Source organism: Nomia melanderi, chromosome 7 (assembly GCF_051020985.1).
Source record: "Nomia melanderi isolate GNS246 chromosome 7, iyNomMela1, whole genome shotgun sequence".
Taxonomy (NCBI): domain Eukaryota; kingdom Metazoa; phylum Arthropoda; class Insecta; order Hymenoptera; family Halictidae; genus Nomia; species Nomia melanderi.
Genome location: NC_135005.1, coordinates 5,580,003 through 5,602,117, shown reverse-complemented (window position 1 = coordinate 5,602,117; position 22,115 = coordinate 5,580,003). Strand labels below are relative to the sequence as shown.

General features: G+C 33.9%; 3 protein-coding genes across 3 annotated transcripts in view; 2 read left to right on the top strand and 1 right to left on the bottom strand.

Moving 5' to 3' along the window:
* The first annotated feature begins 762 nt into the window (after positions 1-762).
* LOC116424287 (uncharacterized) lies at positions 763-2,328 on the top strand. The gene is made up of 2 exons (XM_031970490.2): positions 763-1,261; positions 1,333-2,328. The coding sequence occupies exon 2, from the start codon at positions 1,453-1,455 to the stop codon at positions 2,191-2,193; it is 741 nt and encodes a 246-aa protein (XP_031826350.1). The 5' UTR covers positions 763-1,261; positions 1,333-1,452; the 3' UTR covers positions 2,194-2,328.
* A 1,512-nt stretch (positions 2,329-3,840) lies between these two features.
* Positions 3,841-4,780, top strand: vnc (GNAT family N-acetyltransferase vnc). Its single transcript, XM_031970493.2, has one exon. The coding sequence runs from the start codon at positions 3,841-3,843 to the stop codon at positions 4,390-4,392; it is 552 nt and encodes a 183-aa protein (XP_031826353.1). The 3' UTR covers positions 4,393-4,780.
* Positions 4,781-4,999: 219 nt separating this feature from the next.
* The window catches only part of p130CAS (Serine_rich_CAS and FAT-like_CAS_C domain-containing protein p130CAS), a 191,693-nt gene continuing 174,577 nt past the window's right edge, over positions 5,000-22,115 (bottom strand). The window contains exons 4-9 of the mRNA XM_031970481.2: positions 19,403-19,529; positions 15,260-15,560; positions 12,439-12,791; positions 11,023-11,315; positions 9,488-9,844; positions 5,000-8,189 (exon numbers count right to left, since the gene is read on the bottom strand). Of these exons, the coding sequence (XP_031826341.1) occupies positions 7,902-8,189; positions 9,488-9,844; positions 11,023-11,315; positions 12,439-12,791; positions 15,260-15,560; positions 19,403-19,529 (1,719 nt within the window). The 3' untranslated portion in view covers positions 5,000-7,901. The remainder of the gene's footprint in view (positions 8,190-9,487; positions 9,845-11,022; positions 11,316-12,438; positions 12,792-15,259; positions 15,561-19,402; positions 19,530-22,115) is intronic.

Here is a 22,115-nt window from a genome sequence, read left to right as displayed (position 1 = left end):
GCTACAATAACCTAATAATAACCTAAAATAACAATAACCTAAAACTTGCGATAATGTCATCTTATCCGCTTCACTCTACTCGTGTTGTGTCCGTCGTCGCACACGACAATGAAATAAAAAAAAAAATCTTTTCTTCCACTCTACCTTATCCTTTCCAGTACCCCATTCCTCATCAGCGGGCATTCCCCAATAATCCCCACAGAACCGGGCGGTAATGCCAAGGAGAGGGTAACTGTGTACCCCTCAATTTCCCCAATCTGGCCACACTGCATTTTCATTCTTAAAGTACGATTGCCAAATGCAATATGATTCAAATAATATGATTCATTACGCCACCGTTACCGCCAAGCGTCGCCTTATTACACGCGGCACGTCACGTGACCAGCTACGGTTTAGTTTGATATTGGAGTATACTCACCATGGGGTAATTGGGTAGTGGAAGGGGTACGGTGGAGTGGAAAAACAACTTTTTCTAAGTCTGATCACGAACGTATTAAAGATTTGAGGGATTCTAACCAAGCTATGACTGCGCCACACTGGAGGCATATTGGGAGCTCACAATCCCTCTAGGGTCTTTCCCCTCATGAAGAATAACCCTCTCCATATCTACATTTACTTGTTGTATTGTACACTAGGTACATCGAACTACTTACCTATACTTCAGTCTAGGACAGCCGCTAAAGTAATGATTAGGGGGGGGGGATGCTGTTTGTGAGTTACTAGTATGAGGGGAGTTAGTTAAACACCTCTGTAGTAGGGGGAACCACTGGTCGGAGTCACTAGCTCGAGGGGCGACAGTTTGACACTTCTGACGTGCGGAATGTCCGATGTACACACGAAAAAAGCTCTGGAAGAAATGTGGATGTAATTGGTCAGTTTTCATCTTTTCTCATCTCATTTTGGATACTAATTTGCTATTCGCTAATACGGTTTCATGTACCAATCAAAACTATAAACAAAACAAAACCGAGAAAATCTTTTTGGCCTTGTGCCATCCAGAAACTCTTATGTGCAACGTAAATACTGGACCGTACCCATAAATTAGAATATAAGAAAGGATTATCATTTCTGCTGATAATTCTTGAGTAACCTAGGCAGGATGATCAATTGTTTTGCTCACGTATGTGTATCGTAGTATAAACAGTCTCATACACAATTTCGATAACTGCGTTTGATATAAAACATAGAGTATGGAATATTAACATTAATGAAATTGTTATGTTTCTTGAAATTTTAAAGATTGAAAATTTGTGTAATGATAGTAAGTAATTTTAAAATCAGCATTTCTGTAGATTGTTTATGAATTTTGGATTTTAACCTATTATGTTTCAGTGTACTTGTATATAGTGCTAATGTAAACAATGTTACTTGTGCTTCAACATTTCTATTATATAAAGACGTGTTAAATATATATTGAAGTTAAGGAGGTTTATAAAAATTTCATTTATAAATATGCATACTCCAGGAGATTTTATTGTACATGGAGGTGATAGAGCATTTGCAAACAGACAGAAACTTCTATTTGATAAGTTGTCAGATGCAGAACAGAAATGTCATAAAAATAAAATTGCCTCTGAACTCACAGATGAAAATATGGTTATTGATGAAATAAGTGATTCTCAAATTATAAGATATGGAATAAAACAGCATTATGAAACAAGGCGATTTCGTGGCAAAGAAAGTATTTTTAAACGACCTGAAGGTCCTGCACCAAGGGCAGCTAATAGAAGTATACCAGATTACCACAGGAATCCTCATAAATGGAAGAAATATAGTTTAGATGATGTATCTAATGATGACATGACTGACCAAAGTAATACAAGAGCTGCATTATCATTTTTAAAAGAATTGAGAGCAAGAAGATTAACTGAACAAAGGAAAGATGCAGAGAAAATGGATGTAACTGAAAAGGAACAAACTGAGATAATATTTAAACCCAAGAAAATAAAACCAACTTTGGAAATTAAGTTCAAAAAACCAGGAAATAATGTTGGAAAAACGTTAAATGAACCAATAATTGTTGATCATGATGACAAGCCAGTATTCAGAAGTAGTAAAATTATTATGCCAGAATATGTTATTGGACAAAAACATAAGAAAAAAATTAAGAAAGACAAACCAGTACAGAAAGTAGATTGTTTGAAACAACTTAAATTGGATCACTTAGAAGAATTGGATGAAGAGCAAGATTAAACTTATTTAATATTGTTTTAATATACATATAACATTTTTAATAAAATACATATGTACATTAGTTACTTTCTTTCCTCAATTAATGTATCCTGAATGTAACAATAATAAAATACTATCTATCGTTTTAAGTAGAAACTGTTATATGTTCTATACAATTTTTGTCCATTTTAATCTCTTGAAATAATTACGTGTTTTTTTTTAATCCGGCACGATTGCGACTGAAAATGTTTGCCTTGGATGAAATGAGACAGATATAATTATAAGCAAACATACAGAATGGTTTCGCTGCTCATATCCCACATTTGTGTTTTATCATTCAAAAATAATATAATGAATATATTTATTTGTACATTAAAGATCAATAATCAAGAACACAAGAACTTTAGAGCGAGTTAAACCTGAAAAATTTGAATAAAGCCGCTCTATAATATCTCTTCCGGAAAGGTGCGATTGCGCGCATCAGAAGTGACTACTTCCTGTCGGCTTTAGTCACTACTATTCAAAAGTGCTTAGTCTACTTTGACTATTTTCAAGTTTTCATGTAAGCAATGGCGGTCAATGAATGAAACATAAATTATTCATCTTCGGTAAGTCACATAATGCAATTGTGGGAGATTATACATTTCGCTAAATCACAGTGAAAAAACTGGCTTGTTTGATTGGGAGGGGAAAAATTCATAACCTGTCCATACACTAACTTCGTCACGATTCAAAATGGCGTGTCATCGACGAACGAAAAACGTAGACAAGTTCGCGATTTTAACATTGTGCTAAGTTCGTCGTTAGTGTAAGTACTTATATTTGGTGAATTTATTTCTCTTGCCAGGAAAGCAAGAAACTGAAAAAGGTTATGAAACTGTCTTCGTGTGCGTCGCTCTAGGAAGTTCGGTAGTATATTCGTAGTCGAGGTACGGATTTAATAATGCAGGAAATCGTCCTAGCAGCCTTCTCCGTGATATCGAGTCTCCTCATAGTATTTGGCCTGGTGCTGCTAGGTAAGAACGACAGATAGTAACGTTCCATTATTGCTGCGCGGTACGCGGAGTGTTCCGAAACGTTGTTACCCGAGCTGTCGAGTAGTCATATAGTTTCGATGTTTAAGGTATAGTTAAAAACTTTTGAACACATACTTAACCTCTATCGTCACGTGTATACTTAGTCCCGGTAACTATTCGTAGTTGAAAAATTGAAATTTTTGTTTCTCTTACATAATACTCAATTGAATTGCCATTGAGAAACTTCTTTTAATTACATTATGTTAGTCTTTATTATATTATCCAGTTTACTTTGATTTAGTGTTATGGATAACTGCAACAAATTTATTAACATACATTTTTTCTTTATTTATATGTTCGGAATATTCTGAAATATAATTTACAAGATGTATTTATATATTTTTCCACAGGTTGGTATTTAGTTTGGAAGTTTTTCCTTTCACGATTCCGCTTTGTCCGAGAATTATTGGGTGGAATGAGCGAATCTTCATCCGTCAATGATTTAAAGAATGGTAGATCACGTATAAAGAAAATTCGCAGAGATTGAAGCTTTACTTAAACATTTAAGAAGAAAAAATTAGGGTACCTATAAGAGAACATTTAATTAGAGGAGTGTGTTGTTTGTGTGTCTGTAACATTCTAATTTACAAAGATGTCTATAAATATACGCTGTGCAACAACGGATGACTTGTTAAACATACAGCATTGTAATTTGCAATGTTTGCCGGAAAATTATCAGATGAAGTATTATTTGTACCATGCTCTTTCTTGGCCACAATTGAGCTACGTGGCAGAAGATGAAAAAGGCAGAATAGTGGGTTATGTCCTTGCCAAAATGGAAGAGGACTGTGAAGACAACCCTCATGGTCACATTACCAGTTTGGCAGTGAAACGATCTCACAGAAGACTTGGCATTGCACAGAAATTAATGAACCAAGCCTCCAGGGCAATGGTAGAATGTTTTGGAGCAAAATATGTGTCGTTACATGTACGTAGAAGTAATCGAGCAGCTTTAAATTTATATACAAGCAGTTTGCAGTTTGAGGTATCAGAAGTGGAACCCAAATATTATGCAGATGGAGAAGATGCTTATGCCATGAAACGAGATCTCAGTAGTTTTCATATTGAAAAGAATGCTGCAAAAGAAAAAATGAATAAGGATGGTAATACGCACACTCATACTGGCAGGTGCTGCGATCGTTAATAGTTGGTTTTAGATATTCATACAATAATTAGACTTGAAATTATTTTTTGCATTATTAGTTCCGTACTATTTGGATCTAAATTTGTGTCATTTATGCATATTTTTTATAAGTAACTATGCATGGAAAATATGTGAAAAATACTAAAAGTCAAGCATAATGGCTTGAATGTTTGACCTGTACATTATCACAAGAACTTTACAAATACTGGATAGAGTATTTGTATCTATTCAAGCCTTACCTGAGACATATGAAATATTCTATATGCCACTAAGAAGGGGTGTACTTGTTGATACTTACACAGGGATTAGATGAGAGACATCTAAACTATTGTATGTACTTTCATGCAAATTAAGTTAAATGTTTCTAATAAATGTATCATTGCGTGTAGTTAATTGATATACCATGTTATTTAGAACCCTCAAATCTTAATAAAATTGTAATGCTAAACAGAGAAAAAGGTATAATTTATATAGTTTTCATCTGTATATTTAATTAATCTTTATTGAACCATTGAAACTATAATATACAAATAACGCACCAGTATACAAAATTATCACCCAGATGTCACCAAGCAAATCAAGTGCAAGATGATACCAACTTTTCAACAGAAAAAAATTTTATACCCGAAAATTTGCGTCCACGTTATGTAAAACAAATCTGATTCGTTTGCACTATTTGTAAATACTTTTCGCACTTCCTTGAGTATAATTCAATGCTTAGAAGTTAAGATTTGATATTGCACGATTTTTCAAATGCTTTCTTTACCTGCTGCGTCGATATATTATTGTATTTATGTCTACATTGTATAGGAATAATTGTATAATACATTATATTGTAATATACTTATGTACATATTAAACGCCCTTAAAGTGACATAATTGATTCAGTTCAAAGGATACATTAATCCAAAATGAAATTTTGATTAATTTTCAAATTTGCTCATTAATATGCTCCAATAAATTCCTAAACGATAATTATTGTATAATTTCATTGCAGTAGCAATATTCGAAAAATTAATTGAAGTTCTATCCAATCAGCAGTACTCGATAATTACAAGCACTGACAGTAAAATTCTTTCACGATTATAAGAACATTAATTGCAAAATATTTTAGCACGAAAGAATTACAGGTACAATGTACAAAGATTGAATAGAAAAAAAACGTTACAAAACGATAATGTTCTTTACCCGTTCGATCGATAATGCATATTTCTGTTACATATGTTTCGATATCAAAGGTAAATTGTCCGCTTAATATTACGTCACGATTATCGGATACGATTTAACAAGAATGATAAGCACCTATTTAGTATCGACTATGTATAAATTCTAAATACATATACAGTAATTCTAACTGCCTTTCATGCCTCTTATCTTACAAAAACACTTCGCCAATAAATTATAATACAAGTTTTGTAAACGAAGTTTGTGTTCACGCGATATGCTCGATTAATATACTTTCTAAAAAATAAACTACATACAAGCTATCGTGGTAAATATTCTAAATACGGATAATCGTTTGAAAGTACATATTCACGGTATTTTGGGTATTTTCAGCGATCTCTAGTATTTCTCCGTGAAAAAAGGGAGACAAAAGGCTGCCTTACAAATTTACGGTTGTCAATCATCTTTCTAAAGCCAGCATATTAAGAAAATAACTCCTTATCTATATAACCTAAGAAACACATTGAAATAAAAACAATTTCATTGTATCTGTGTAAAATGTGATTTTTGTGGATTAACAAAAAATTCAAGATCCGCCAATGATAAAAGTTACAAGTTTATTCGTAACTAACCTCTAAAAATGGCGACTCAATTATTATGGAACTTTTACAATCAGCAGTTATTGTGGCCGATAAAAAATCTTATTCGTATTAAATTATTGTTTTCATTGCCCTTGTAAGGAGAGCCCAGTTGAATCAACATTGGAATGATTGTAAACAGTCTACAAATTTAATGTTCGTTTTTTTTCAGTCTCCGATGTGGATTTGTAATTGATTGAATGTTTTGGAAGAGCCATAAAAAGGACCGACACGAAAAAGTCGTGTTTCGGTAATAAAATGGTATAAAAATTTGTTTAAAATCGGCCTCTAAAAAGACACATTTATGTTCTACATGGTGCTCCAATACATTCTTGTTTTTAGATGACTTGTGAAGTCATTAGCAAGAATCATTTGAACACTATGTACATTGTTAAGTTTATTTGTAAATATGAACATTTAAAGGTCGCATGGCAACATCTTGGTGACTTTTGGACTATTAACTCCATAGAAAATGATTTTCCATGAGTTTTTGAACATTTGTGTATGCTTCCAAATGAAATGATTACCAAATGAAAGAGGCACAAATACAGAGCTGTTTGTGTTGAGTGAGTGTCATCAATGCAATATACAGCTATGATAATAATGAACATGCTGATAATGATAACAGCACATTACATTTGAAATGAATCTCAATAATTTAAGAATCATTTCAAATATGTATGTTCTACACTTGCTATAATGTCTCTTATGTTGTTAATTTACTCCACACCGTTAGCTAACAAACGACACGGTTACATGTATTTCCTATAAAAGGATACAATGTCTATATTCTCAAGTATACAATGCTTTAATGATTCTTACCACTTGAACCATATAGTGATCAATCAAAAGTGGTATAAAACATTGAAGTAGTGTGTACATTATAAAAATGCTTGCCTTGAAAGAGGTTTCCTTACATTCTAGGTTCCTGTGCTTTGGCAGTTGCGTAGTTCTAAGTATCAATAGGCCTCAAGAACTATTTATTGCAATAGAAGGAGCTTAGTTGATCAAAATGTTTCAGTCAATACAATTTTTCCATATCTGGTCCAAATTTATTTTTCCACTGATATTCTAAGTCATGCATGTCCAAGCCAGCATTCGACGAGTTAATTTCAATGAGTAAAAAGCCAAGAGCAAGGTATTATTAAATCATATAATTTTTTAAGAAGCAGAGTCTTATGATGCAATAATTTCTGAATGATAAATTTTATTTAATGCCACTGTTCCTAATCTTCTGTTTTTCTTCTGACTTGTGAGATTAAAAACCATCCATTGCTCGTGAAGGCCCAACTTACACATGCTTGTCCTAAACTATATCTGACTCAAATATTTATATGTAAGTTCCACTACTATAGGAGTGAAAAAACATATCACTCCTCTACATATAAGTTCTTATAGAGACTTTACTCTGCAGATTATGATTCTCTCTTTTCACCTATTTTGTCTTCCATCCTCTATCTATCATCGAAGTCTCGACTTAAGTTTGATGGTCAATGATAACAACAACAGCTGCCGACGTTTTCAGCATTGCTCTTCTTACAGTGATTAAAGTTTCTTGACAGATGGAAACGGTTTAACCATCAAGCCGATCTAAGGAACTTGCACGCAAAAAGAAGTCTTTGTAGGATGAAAATGACGAAGCTCGCTAACTTTGCGTGTCGCCGGCTTCTTCTGTATTGAACATAAGAATTTCTGATCTTTGGATGCTCAAGGCTGTTGGGCGGCCTGAATCATCGCGATCTTTAGGTCCTTGGCCAAATGGGAAACATCTACGACACTGTCAACCATTTCTTGAACTGCAGATACGCTGGGGAAGAACTGTGCCGCCTGCTTCGTCTTTGAAACAGTCTGCGCAAGTGCTTCGTTCAGTGCATTTGCGCATTGTAACACACGTGTTCGTACGTCATTCCTGGTTACATTTCTATGGACCGTATCACCGATGTGTACCAATCTATGAGCGCTTAAAACCACAAATTTCCCATGTGCCAAGAATACCTGTTAAAACAAATGAAAATGTTTTCTATTATTTCGATGCTTTGTACAACATTTGTAAAACAGTACATAAAATAATATTTTTGTTCATATACATATCCAAAATATTTGTATTTGAATGATCAATCTCTTTATCTTTAGACCTAGGGGTGTCGAACTGGCAGCTTAAGAGCTTTCTAGGGTCTTTCCCTCAAAAAACAGACTTGAAAGTAATTAAATGCTTTGTAATATTGAATTCATCGCTTAATATCAGTTTTAAATTATTATTGTAACTAATATAGAAATTACAAACAGATGACTCTAAATTGGAAGTATTTAATTGCATGCGGCGAATGTGTATACGCAGAAGAGTGCGAAAAAAGAGGATTTGTAAGTCCATTGTAACAACAGTTAAACATGAAAACGGTTATTAATGGTATGGAGTTGTTTTAGAGTAAATAGAAATAAAAGTTTAATAAAAATAAATGGAATTTTGAAAAAGGAATCGTGCTTAACCATTTTAAATAACTATGCTGCTCTTAGAAAGCGATTCATCCAACAGAATTTTTTAGCAAAATTTTGTAATTCTGATTTTAATCCGATGAAAAAAATCTGTGCAGAATTAGATCAGAAAATGTAAGAAATTTACTCATTATCCTAAAAAAATGTATGGAACCATCTACCTACTTATAATATGTATGAAACTGAGTAGTACACAAAATGCGATCAAAATCTAATAATGTGAATGCCAAAATTGATTATATGTTAATTAAAAAGCGCAACGAATATACAAAATACTGATAAAAATTATTGTCTAATTGTAAAAGAATGTAGTTTTCATCAAAACAAAAAAAAGCTTTGGTAAACATGAGTTGAAAGACCATAGTTTTGCAATTACGCCATGTTTTCTACTATAAGCTAGTAATAAAATAACAGATTCTCCAACGTATTTATTTTAATTTATTTTGTTTATTTCTTTGTACTGAACATCAATTATTTTGTGAAACATCTTCTAACTCTCAAACTAATGATTTTTAAAGATATATGTATCAAAACATTTTTACTTGTTTCGATGAGTTTGTCATTCTCTTGATGTTAGAACTTTTCTCAACATTCTAATTTTAAAAATTTAATTTTAAATTGAGAATTTTCCCTGTTACTAACTTATAGAGCGCTTTCGAAATATTGCACATTTCTATACATAAGTGGTGACATTGTAATAAACTTGCTGATCATTTTTCAAGATCTTGATGATTTTTCAGGTTCATTCAATATTCTGTAATTGGTTTATATTTATGAATGGGAGTGCAAACGATACTTGCCTTGGGTGGTTGATTGTGCGCGACTGTTTGCATGAAAGCGTCAATGGCGTGAGTTAGGTGGTTTCCATGTGTGATCACCTGGGCGGCGTAGAAAGCCAGCAATTGTTTATCGTTGGGATCCATAGGTGTCGGAGTTGTGGGTGGCATTTGAATCGTCGCATTGTCCGCCTCGGATACAAGGAGGTCGTAATTACTACGAAGTTCCTGCGGCAGCGCCGCCCTTAGCTCCTCTCGTTGCTTCGCGACCACTTCCCTCGAGTCAAGATTTACGTAATCGTAATCTTCTCCGGCGCCGCTATTGTTGCTGCTGTCGGTCGAGATGATTGATGATCGTTTGAAGAGCAGCGTCGAGTTCCCCTGTTGACGACAAGATGTACTTCTTTTAATATTAATTTTATTGAATCGAATTCTTTGTAAACATTAAGACACCTTTTGAGTCTATACTTATACCCTAGTGTATAATTATAAATCAGTGCATTAAAAGGTCGTTCTGGTATACAATTTGTTTCATAATTTTTCGAAAGTACGAGCTTTTAAGATGCTATTGTTAAGTTTTGGTAATAGGATTCGGAATATTTTGTTCGTTACATTTGTATTCTGGAATTGATTTATATAGTTTCGAAATCAACTTGCATTCCAACGTTCAGGATAACAACGAGAATTTCAACTTTTACGTGTAGCATTTTGTTCTCAAGCGTTTCTTCCTTGACAATAAAGTAATATAGATTGTCACTTTTTGAAATACATGGAAGTCACAGAGGGAACCGTATTTCGTGTCATCACTGCCAACCGTCGTTTTATTAAAGAATCTAAAGAATCTAAAGAATCTAAAGAAAACGAGGCAAAGCGTAGAAAGGAAAATTCAGGAATAAATGACGAGCATGAATTTTTATAGATCTGGCATCACCGATTAGTTGTTAGTTGTTAAAACCCATCGTTGTCAGCGATGTAAAATTATTTAAAAGCTTTTTACGATTATACATTGCAAATTATATATTTACAATCTTCCTAATATGATTTTTGTTCTACACACATACAGTAAATAGAAAAATCGAAATCAATATTCATTGCCCTTATCCAACAAGAATCATAGATAGGTATCACCTATTTTTCGAATTCTATGAACAGAACAACCTATGAGCAGGATATCAATACATTTGTTGAGACACATAATATTACACTTTTGGTACAGACATGCCAATATAAAGTCAAATATAGTTTCTCTAAATCGTATGTAAAACGTTAAACACAGAGAAGTTGCCTATATTTGCTAGACTGATAGAAGCGAATACAAATTCTTCAAGTTCGATTCAAGAAGAATCTTATATAACTGCCACAACAATGAAGGCAAACAACGCCAAGTGTAGTTTCTCCAAATCTCAGTAGAGCATTAAATCCTAAAGATCTGTCTATGTTCTCTACACCAACAGAAATGGACATGAATTCTCCAAGCGGGATTCGGGGAGGATCCTGTATTATCTGATCAAGGTTTGCGTTGTACAGTACACGTGCTTCCACAGCTACTAGATGCTCACCTGAATGAAACTGGCGACCTGACGAACGTCTTCCGTGAGTGCTCGGGCGCACGCGATCAGCTGATCGAGTGGATCTGGTTGTATGGGTGGCACGAGGGTGGACGGTGGCCCGTTAGTAGGTGTCGGGGCATCGCCACCCCCGCGACAGAGCTTACCAGCGTCCCATTCCATCGCGTCCAGCTCGGTGGCGGCTTCCTGCACGAGTTTGTCAGAATCACGTAGGGCCTTGACCAGGGGTCGTAATTTCGTGGCCAATCCCTTGTCCGGTGCCTTGCCGGCGTTCCCCAGGGTGCCTGCGCAAAAATCGGACGAGTCTCTTCAGCCCGGAATCCTTTCCACCTCCCCGGTTCGTTAATTCAGCTCGGTCTGGTTGTTCTATTCGTTAACGGCCACTTCTCGCCGCCCGTACGTTTCCTCGTGAGAATAATTTGAACAATTGCGGAACGTGCTCTTCGATTTAGTGACGCTTCGATGTTTTCGGTGCAATCTACGTGCGTTTTGGAATCATACGATAACAATGATGTTGCTCTTTAGTCCTTCGTTTACAGTTTTTATGTCAGCCTAATTCGAAGATTTTTTGTATAAATTTGAAAATGGATTCTTTTTGTCTTGTATTGATTCAGGACAATTTATTAGGATCTGTCAGATTCAATCGCCACGAGAAATATTTGTTTTTTCAGTTTCCGTTTTGTTAAGAAGATTGTTTTGATTGTTTTTCGGATTGTAAGGAATGTCAATTCGAATGAATATTAAAATTATGCTCTTATGGAATGTTTAAGATTAAGATATTTAGGTACCTAGGATACCGAAGGGTATAATTTTATCTCAAGATGAAACAAATCAAAATACAATTATACAAGATGTAATATATCTATCTGAAGATTTTGTTCAGTATAAGTTTAGGTTCAACATGAATATCAGCTACAATCGGAAACATGTTTTGTTTTAACACATTCACGTCGGGCCGTAATAATATATGTTTAATTATAGATCGTAATAATAACAATATTTGCAAAAATGATGTCGGAGTGTATTCTTTCGTTAGGTGTCTAGCTTTCTGACTTCAGTTGTTATTTTTCAGTAAATGTTAATAAACAATTGCATAAATAATTTACTTATTAACGTTTATTTATTTTAATGCTATAACTTAACTGTGTAATACCGGTGGCACATACTGGCGTGAACGTGTTAACCCCTATTCGGGATAACTTTAGAAAAACATAAACTTTACATTGTACATCTTCTATCTTCTATTCATCGCAAACACATAAATTTACAAAGTATACAACGCAAAGGAGAGGAAGAGTTAGGAAAAAGGGTATATTTAATTTTTCTCTTATTTCCTTTCATCTAATTCTTCTCCTCGATTTTTCTCTTATTAGGCTTATTGTTTACTGTTATTAGAAATACAATTACCTTCGGCAAATTCAGCGAGGTCGTGTAAAGACGTTCTGAGCCTAAGGGCGGCCAGTCTAAGATCCATCAAGGTTGCATCCAGTCGTTGAGGCGTTCTCCAAAGAGGAATCACGAAGCCGAGTAACCTGGTTATTGCCGCCGATGCCTCGCTTTGCAGCCTTTGCAGACATTCCAACGCGGAGTCCAGCTCCAAGGGAAGCTCCTTGCTGACCGGGACATCGTAGATCTGCTGTGTTTGCGATGGTGGTGGTGGTGTTGGTGTTTTCGGCACGGGCGTGTTGTGCCGGGACGGTAACGAGGAAGCTGGAAGACGTGTTCGAGGTACATCGTAATCGGGCGCAGCGAGGCTGGATCTGAAAAAGACATATTTTTGTTATACTCTAAAGCAGAGGTGTCTAATATTTTAGCTTCCCTGGGTCTCATTGGAAGAAGACGGGTTGTTATGGACCCCACATAAATGAACTCTTTGCGGTCGAATGTATCGTATTGGCGACTTTGAGCTTCGATATCTAAAATTGAAAACTGCGAAGGAATAATTTAATTATTCAACTAACGAAAGACTGACATGTGACCTTTTTTCTTTTAATTAAATAAATAAATAAATTCAATTTAATTCTACGTATTGGTAGGCTGACATTTTTAAGTAGTGTAATGGAGAAATGTGGTCACGCTGCTTGGTATTCAAACGATTAAAAATGTGAAGTATATAAATATTTAGATGCGTGTCCTCCTCATCGATCTCAATGACCTTGAAACATGTTGTCAAGCTCGTCACTTTGAACAATTTCTTTCTACAGGGTAGACCGAGGCGAATCGAAACGAAATAGAATTCCAGTTTATTAAAATTTAAAAATCCTTTTTCATTTTTTATTATTAGGGGTTAAATACTTTTATTCCTTTAACGTCGAAGGAGAAGATCTGAATCGTCTCCGTCTACTCTACACATGGGCGATCTATTTTAGTTTTCAAGTTACACATGAAAATATGTGTCTTGCTGTACGTTTTCTTTCACTTATTGAAGTTTGATAACGATAAAGCAATTCCATCCATTACTGTCGCGAGAGAAATCATAAAGTAAGGGAATAAAAATGATAGGAGCGTCTTCTACTGATTGAAAAACATTTACTTGAGCGGCTCGAGAAATATCAATTATTTTTCTGTTTCTATTTTTTGCGTACATGAAACGTCTAAAATATTTCAATGTGAAATTTTCTATTACAAAAGTAACTTATATTTTAGTTACACCAATCAGCAATTCGGGTTTTCGAATCATTCGATTCTGAAATCGAAGAGTTTAACAATTTTTAGCCATGGTAGTGCACTTCGACTAGAAATCACTGTGGAACCATCTTAGTCGGGAATCTGTCGTTTTCGAAACTAAACGGAACTAATTTCTCTGAAACCGTGGTAGGAACGACCGCTGTTGGCACTGGTCCGGTATGTAAGCTCAGGCTTCTCGAAATAAATCTCTTCCTGGTAGCTATGTGTCTCGGTACTATCGCGAATGTACACAGTTCATTGTACTCAATGTTGATGCTTCAAATACATTTGGGTTATGCATATCCACGTATATTACATTCAACAATACAACACGTTGTTCAATGTTATTCTAAATGGATATAGAAACTTCTATAGAAAATTTTATAGAAAATCAAAGAAACAATAAAAGACACAAAGTTATTAAAATTAGCCATTAACGTCAAGATATTTATAGAAGTTCATATTCGCTTAAACTATTTACCTATAAATAATAGGGTCAAATAAAAATTAATTTTCTCATTAAACAGTTGTAGTAAGTTCAAAATTCATATGTACTTAGTAACAAATATATTTCAAAATAATATTTTATATGTCATAATATATGGTGTTGATATCAGCACTGAAGATATTGGAGACAATATGGCGGCTTATATAAGAAGGGAAGTCATAATTTTACAGAACGGTAAAAAGGTCCCTAGGCGGGAGCTTACAGTTTTCTGATGGGGATGGTGTATTTGGCAGATGTGGAAACGGGCTGGCAACCTGTTTTAGATATTTTGCCGTTTCCAAACATCTGCATTTTTATGATGGTCGTGGTTAGGCCTCGTTAGTTAGTTAATTGGGCCTAAAGTAGTTAGACTTAAAAAAAATTCTTTTACCTAACCCTTTAACAAACTTTTAATAATACAACATTATGTATAATAATGTGCATATTATTACTATAGAATTATGTAATATACGTATATGCATATCCTTAAGTAGTTAGTAAAAATTAACATTCATTACATTCTGACCTTTCACTTCGATGCTTACCGCTAAAAAATTATGGGCCTAATTCTTTGATCAGAAACTATATATCAGTTTTAACACATTGAATGTCACGGGGATCACCGGTGATCATCAACTAAATCGAAATATTATAGTTCATTGAATTAAACGATGATTATTTGGAAACATTTCTATATTATAAGTGATGCTACCTAATGCGGTGACATTCAGCTAGATGAACGCGCAATAATAATAATGCAATTCAATCAAACGATTTAATATTATGTTTTTTCCATTTTATGTATTTTGTTTTATGGAACTATGCGGCATTCAACGTAATAACGCAATAACAGTTGCGTCTATACTCCGGCTCTTCATAGCTATTTCAAGAACTGAATTCGATATCACAACTGTTTTCAACCTCTGCTTAAAGTCGTGCGGAATTTACCGTAAATGTATCAAAATATCCACTAGCACTCATAGCGTTAAGGTTAACGTGTCGCGTAAACGGTAGTATATCGCAGGATGAAAACAAGATATCAATGTCGAGGTCTCGTTTCAAGGTGTCACGTACCTGTTCGATCCGCTGAGGGACCCGTCGTTTGTGAGGCTGGACGCCGAGCTGCTAGGTGTCAGGGGCTGCAAAGGTCTCGGCACGTCGTAGCAATCTAGGGGTGTGACGCCGGAGCCTCCGGAGCAATTTGAGTTCGGCGTGCAGGAGGTGGGTTGCCTCGGGATATCGTAGCAAGAGGGTGCAGGGCTCGGACTACTCGCCGGCGATGGAATCACGGGAACAGCTCGCGGTGGAACGTCGTAACATTCGCTTACATCGCCGCCGTTGTCTATCGAACCTTTGGTGCCGGTTGTGTATCGTCCTGCATAGAAAATTCCGGGAAACAAGAAATGAAATGACAGTGCATACTGTTTCGTCCTAAAACTCCTTAACTCTTTGGGGTTAGCTGGGTTCGAAACTGGCCCACCCTTTGTTCAGATTCTTATGCATAGTGGTATACATTTGAACCCACCTCGAAAAATTGAAGTTACTTATGATCATACAGTTTCATATTTTATTTAAAGTTTTTTATCCAGTTGACAATGCTATGAACTAACGATAAATGCGTAAATAAGTGAAAACAAAAACGCCTCTGCGTTTACCTGATTCGACGGCCACAGACTTCTTTTTGTGGAGCTATTTGAATTAACGGATTCATGATTACGCTATTCAATTTTATTGCAACTCCGTGATACAATTATTATAAAGAAAACTGAAGTATCATAGGTTTCATTAAATTTATTTACGAAAATAAGAAAATTATGTTTGTTACAATACGGTGAATTTATAAAGTAATTTATAAAATATAGTTTCCCGAGGAGAGCACGCGCGAGTAAGACTAGTCATTTTCACTTAAGGGGTTAACATTAAAAAGTAATAAATTATTCTTAAAATGAAATAAACGTGTCAAGTACTTCACTGTTATATTACTTTTGAACAAAATATATTCAAAAAAACAATGTCAGCACATTAGCAAACAACTAGAAATATCACTGGAAATTAACCTATTAAACGCTCTCTACATAGTTCTAGCGTTAACGAGATGCAAAGTCCGTAACAGCAGCTTAGTCCCTTGAACTTAACCTATGACGGTTTTCCTCTATAAATTGTCAATGTTTCCGGTGATTCGAAGTAAGTAATCAAAGGGGCGAGTGTAGAGTCCGGCTCGTACTAGGCGGAATGGTTGTCTAAAAGTCTCTTCAAAATCAACAGGAAATTGTTAATTTCGTTATACCGTAGACGACGCATCGAATTAATTTTATTTCTGCAGGATGAAACGACCACGCGTACCTACCTCCGGTTGAAGATGAAGGTAAATTGCTAGTGTCACTCGATGAAATTGCTGTTACGGCTGCGTCTATTCGTTACGGATGATCAAAGCGAGAGGATGAACCTCGACGTTTCTCGTTTGTAGATATTTGCGGTACGCTGTGTCGAGTGTCTCGCTTATAACGAATGTCAACCGCCGATTTCGGAAGAAATGATTAAAGATTTATACTGTTTTCAAGATTTGCTTCCGGTAATGATTGAAGAAAATGCTACTGGCTGAGGCAGGCTGGGGATATTTATGTGAATTCGGATTTTTAACACTGGGTTTACGGGCATTTATTGTACACTTCATTCTATTATTCCTAAAAGAATTGATGCTCGTTTATTTAGATTGTGGAAACTGGAGATTTGATAGTAAGTAATTGGGGTACATGCCAGTGTGATCGTATCAATAAAAATCGGCGTAAACATTTACAAAATAATATTTCTAAAATCCAAGATGCGTCAATTTGATGCGTTTCGTAAACCTAGTGTTAAGAACGTAATAAAGGAACGGAAAAATAAAGTTGCAGCAGAAAGTGGTTTTTCGTAACAAATATTATAAAAAGTACTACACTTTGAATAATTTATGTACACCTTTCCGTATCGCGTGCATTCTGTGCATGGTAAGTTTTCTCGTTCTGTGGAGTTTGGCAACTGAATGCCTCGCATAAGAATTTAAGATTACTTCTCGGATTTTTAACCCCTTCAGCCCTTTCGTACCTAAATATGCATTTTTTAAATATGAATTTTGTAAAAAAATCTTATGACTGCGCATTGATCAACCAAAACACATGTATTGACAGCTGATTAGTATTTAAGCTGTCAGCCATAAGCAAAGATACCTGTGTGGTAAAATTTTTTATTTATCTAGGCGTTTTATAGTTTTCCAGTTACTTTTATTGGACAATATTTCTACAATGTCATTGCATTTACATTAAATGTTACGTTGACAAATGAAATAAAAATGAGTCTGCAATTGGTCCATCAATCGCGATAAAGAATACTTTTTTGCCTCTATCATTAGCATAAGAAATTAAAAAGTATCGTTGGAACCACAACCAATCTCTCTATTGCTCGTAAAAGATTACTGATCTTGTATAGCTGAGTCTGTTGACCGACTAACCCGGTTTGCATGCATCAAGTTTCTTAAGATATGTCCGTGTTGAGAGAACAATGGTACCTCAATCATCGCGATTCTATTGAACATAAATAAATTAGTGGCATTGGATTCAACAAACTAATAAGGCAATCAATATTGTATAACAGGACAGATTGAGATTGTAATTTATGGTTTTAATATTATTTTTAATTATCGGATTCTTTAATCAAGGAATATACGTGAACAGAATTTATTTAAAAAGTACAAAGAACAACGTTTAACATAATATCAGGTCGTATCGACATATAATAAAACATAACACATTAGCCAGCCAAATTCACACTGACGATGAACGTCGAATTTGCATTGAACAAATTCATATATTTAATTTCTAACAATAATTATAATTTTTAATCGTTTCACGACTTTGTATATTATAATTAACAATAAAGCAATACGTTCCATTTGTTGTTAAATATGAAATATCTTGACACGAATAATTTATATAATCATTTAATATTAATAAAAGAAGGTGGTAAAAAATGGCTAATTTTAATAAAAATATAGAAGTTCAATAAAATATGAGAAGAATATTCTTCATTTTGGTAATTAAAATTATTTTTATATTTTTAATATTTATTGTTCACCATTTGTTTTATATCATGTTCACTCTAATACCATAAATTAAAACATTAGTTAAATCTAATGCCATAAAATGGTAATTTCACTTTTTATAGATTAAGAAATTAGTAAACTTCTGTTTGAAACGGTTTGTCCTGAAATTATCAGACTCTGGATATATTCATTTATAGACATTGTGCTTTATGTAAATATTCGCAGTTCCCAATTACGAGACGAAATGTTTTCTGTGGACGGGTTGGACATACACTGTGCGCAAATAGATGTGCAGTTCACAGAACACTAAATATTCGACCAATATTGAATGTGTAATTTTGACCAGTACTGAACGTTATCAAAAGAAACTTTTATTCAAATAATTATTCGCAGTGTTTGTTTTACTGTTCATTTTCTTTGTTACTTTATCTTAGATAATTCCATAGTGATAATACATTTAAGAAATAAATTATTTTAATACTGGCTATCTCTTTTGTAATGTGTATAATTATTACTTAATTTCACTAAAGAAAGATAAAGAAACTTTTCTCTATGATGCGTGAAACTCTTATTCCGAAACCATATTATTTGTTATTTAATATTATTATCTGAAATTATTGAATATTTGATAAATATATCATGTAAAAATAATTCATTAAACAAAATGAGAGTTTAAAATTTAACTTCATGCGCCCTAATTTTTAAACAAACTTATTTGTTATTTTTGTTGGAATAATTATTTGCTTCTTTATTTATTATTTACACGTCCTATTTACTTTATATGTTATTATTCACACCTGTCATTTACTGTATATATTATCAATAATATATCCATTATTTATTTTATATATTACTAATAATGCATCTATTATTTACTTTATATATTATTAACCCTTAACGGTCGACAAGTTTTAAAAACTAAACAAGCATCGAAGTTTTAAATACTAAAAGAAAAGAAACCACATATCAATCCCTCATTAGTGGAATAATGAAATTATTCATTTGCAGTTCTCGATTTTAGATGTTTAGCAAAGGGTTGATAATACATTTATTACATACTTTGTATATTCAAATAAAACATACTCGATCGTGATTTCAAATGAGTCGCACGAATGTCGACGGAAAGGGTTACTACGTACCTGTGTTGTGTAATTGGTCATTGTTCGCAGTCAAGGGTGAATCGTGTCTCGAAGGTGGCGCGGGACTTCCCCGATTCACTGGAAGGTCATACAGATACACGTCACCGCATTTCTGTGGAGTCACCACCTGCGCAGAAAAGATCAAAGACACCAATTAACTAATTACCGTGACTTTAAGTTTGGACACTTGTTCCGAAATCCGGTGAGTAATTTCAATCTTATTTCTCCATGCTTTGAAGCACTATTAATTAATGCTCCGCAGGTAATATGATTTTTCACTAACATGACCGACTAGACGAACCTTTTATGATCAATTTAAATTTTCATTCTTGTGAGTTTTGTGAAAATGTGAAAAAATGTTAAGATACTTATCGTAGTCCCTAATTTAATATACAAAATGTTAGCCAAATTTTCATATCACGTATTACAATAAAAACTAAAAGTCGTGGTCAAGTAATGAAGAGATAAGATTTTCAACAGTCCCCTAATAGTCCATACTGCTCAAGATGAATTATAAATAAAATTTTAAGAAACAAATATTACTCAGTTCTTTAGAATTCAAATTAAATATTGTTCTTCTGTTACTAATAATTATATTTTAGAGTAATTTTAGACACAGAATATGCTCAGAACTTTTCTTCTTTTTCAATAAACTATTATTGGCAAAATAGTTGTATCGATTATAATTGAGAAATAAACCATAGGGCAACGTGTTAATATGAGACAGTTATAGAAGTCTATTAATAGTCGCCCAGTAAATCAAATATTAAGATTTCTTCTAATTATTCTCTGACTTTTTCCTTGCCTATTATTATCAAAACAGAGCCTGAAAAGCTACTACCAAGCTTTCAGATCTTTCTATATTAAGAACTTGATTGCAGCATTAATTGAATTCCTTCTAGGAATGCACGATAGAGTCAATAAACACATTTCCTTTTTCTACCTACATTAAAATAATCCATTTTGGTCTCATCATACGGTTAATTATATATTGTAAAAAAATTTATTTCTAGATTCGTAGTGACACTTTGTCTCCATAGTAAAATTCGTTCGTAGAGCAGATTTTTCACCGACCAACGGTGCATAATGTTGCGCTCGCGAAATTGTCGACATTAATCTGCGCCGCCTATAAACGCGCGAACCGTGAAATCCTTTTAAATGAACGAGGGCAGAATAAAACGTTAATTGAAACGGTTCGCAGCGTGCAATTATAAAAGTAGTTCAATTTTCAAGTTGAAGCTGGTTATGTTACTTCACACTTCACGGTTTGTTTGGTTTCTGTTATGATAATTCCAGCGTGTCAGACTTCTGTATATTTTCTTTGAAAATTGATTTAACAAATCTTTAGCTTCTTGTTACATTTTATTTTTTATTTGTAACATGTATAATTTCATGGAGTTTCATTTAAAACTTCAGGAGTTTTATTTAAAACAGATTTCCATCGATGTATCGCTGCAGAATACGAAGCCTTTTAAATTAGTAAACCGAATTGCCGAGTCTTCTGTTGTTTCATTGCAAAACAACAATTCTCTTTGAATTCGGTACGGAACTTTCATCGATACTTTAATATAGCTACACATGAATTTTATTGGATATCGTTTTTAAATGAACTTTTCAAACCTGTCGTGAGTGCAATTAAAAATACGAATTTTATGAATATTCTTTTCATGTTATATGTTGCAAAATTTCTTGTATTTTTGTATGTTCTTATTATTATTTCCTGAAGTTGCCCCGTTAAAAATTTCGTTTGCCACTTCATTACTATTCATTATTATTACTTTTACGTTAGTTTTTCACTAAATCTACATATTACATAAATGTATTAACGTTTCGTCGTAATATTTGCATAAATCGATTAAAAATTACTGTTTTGATTAATATTCTGGCGCCAAAAGAACATTTACATGGAAATCGAGTCGAAATTATTGTTTTTCCAATATTTACCTGTGAAACGTGAGGTTGTTGCAAATTGATTAAAAAGTTACGTTTTTATCGGGAATTTTGTATAAAACGAACATATTTTCAAAAATGGATTAAAAAATTCTATGCTTATTAACGTTCCACCTTTAATCACTAATTTGTTTAAACAAATGTTACACTTTATAACAGCTTCTGCCTTGTATCACTGTTATCATTACAAAGCCAAATGAAAAAAGGGAAGAAAGAAGACCTCATTTAACACTAGCATTACCGATTAGTCAGATTGACTTTCCTTTATTCTTTTGGAGACATTACAAAAGTGTATTTATTGAGATTTTCATGAATCTCCATATTATACTGTTCAACGTATTTTAAAATACAGTTTACTTGCGTGTTTTACGATGCGAATAAAAATACGCGTTAACACTGGCCGAGTACATCGTTTGTATTTTTCACTCGTCGCAAAACCCCCATTGAACACTGTAGAAGCAAAGGAGTTTTAATTGAACATTTCATAGGCAACAAGCATTTGAGTATGTATTACGTGTTCGAGTTCTCTTTAATTGAAACGAACGCCGATGGGTGGGCATATGAGTTATACAGAGTGGTTTCAAACGGTACACTTTTATTCGTAGGTTTTCGGGCACTTGCGTTGGTAAACGTAGGATAAGAATAATGTAAATAATACCAGAAATGTAAAAAAAAGCTAGGAAAAATAAGTTTTTGAAATGATACAAAAATTAAACTGTATTCTGTGTAATAAATATACTTGAAATTTTGTTGGAGTGTTTTC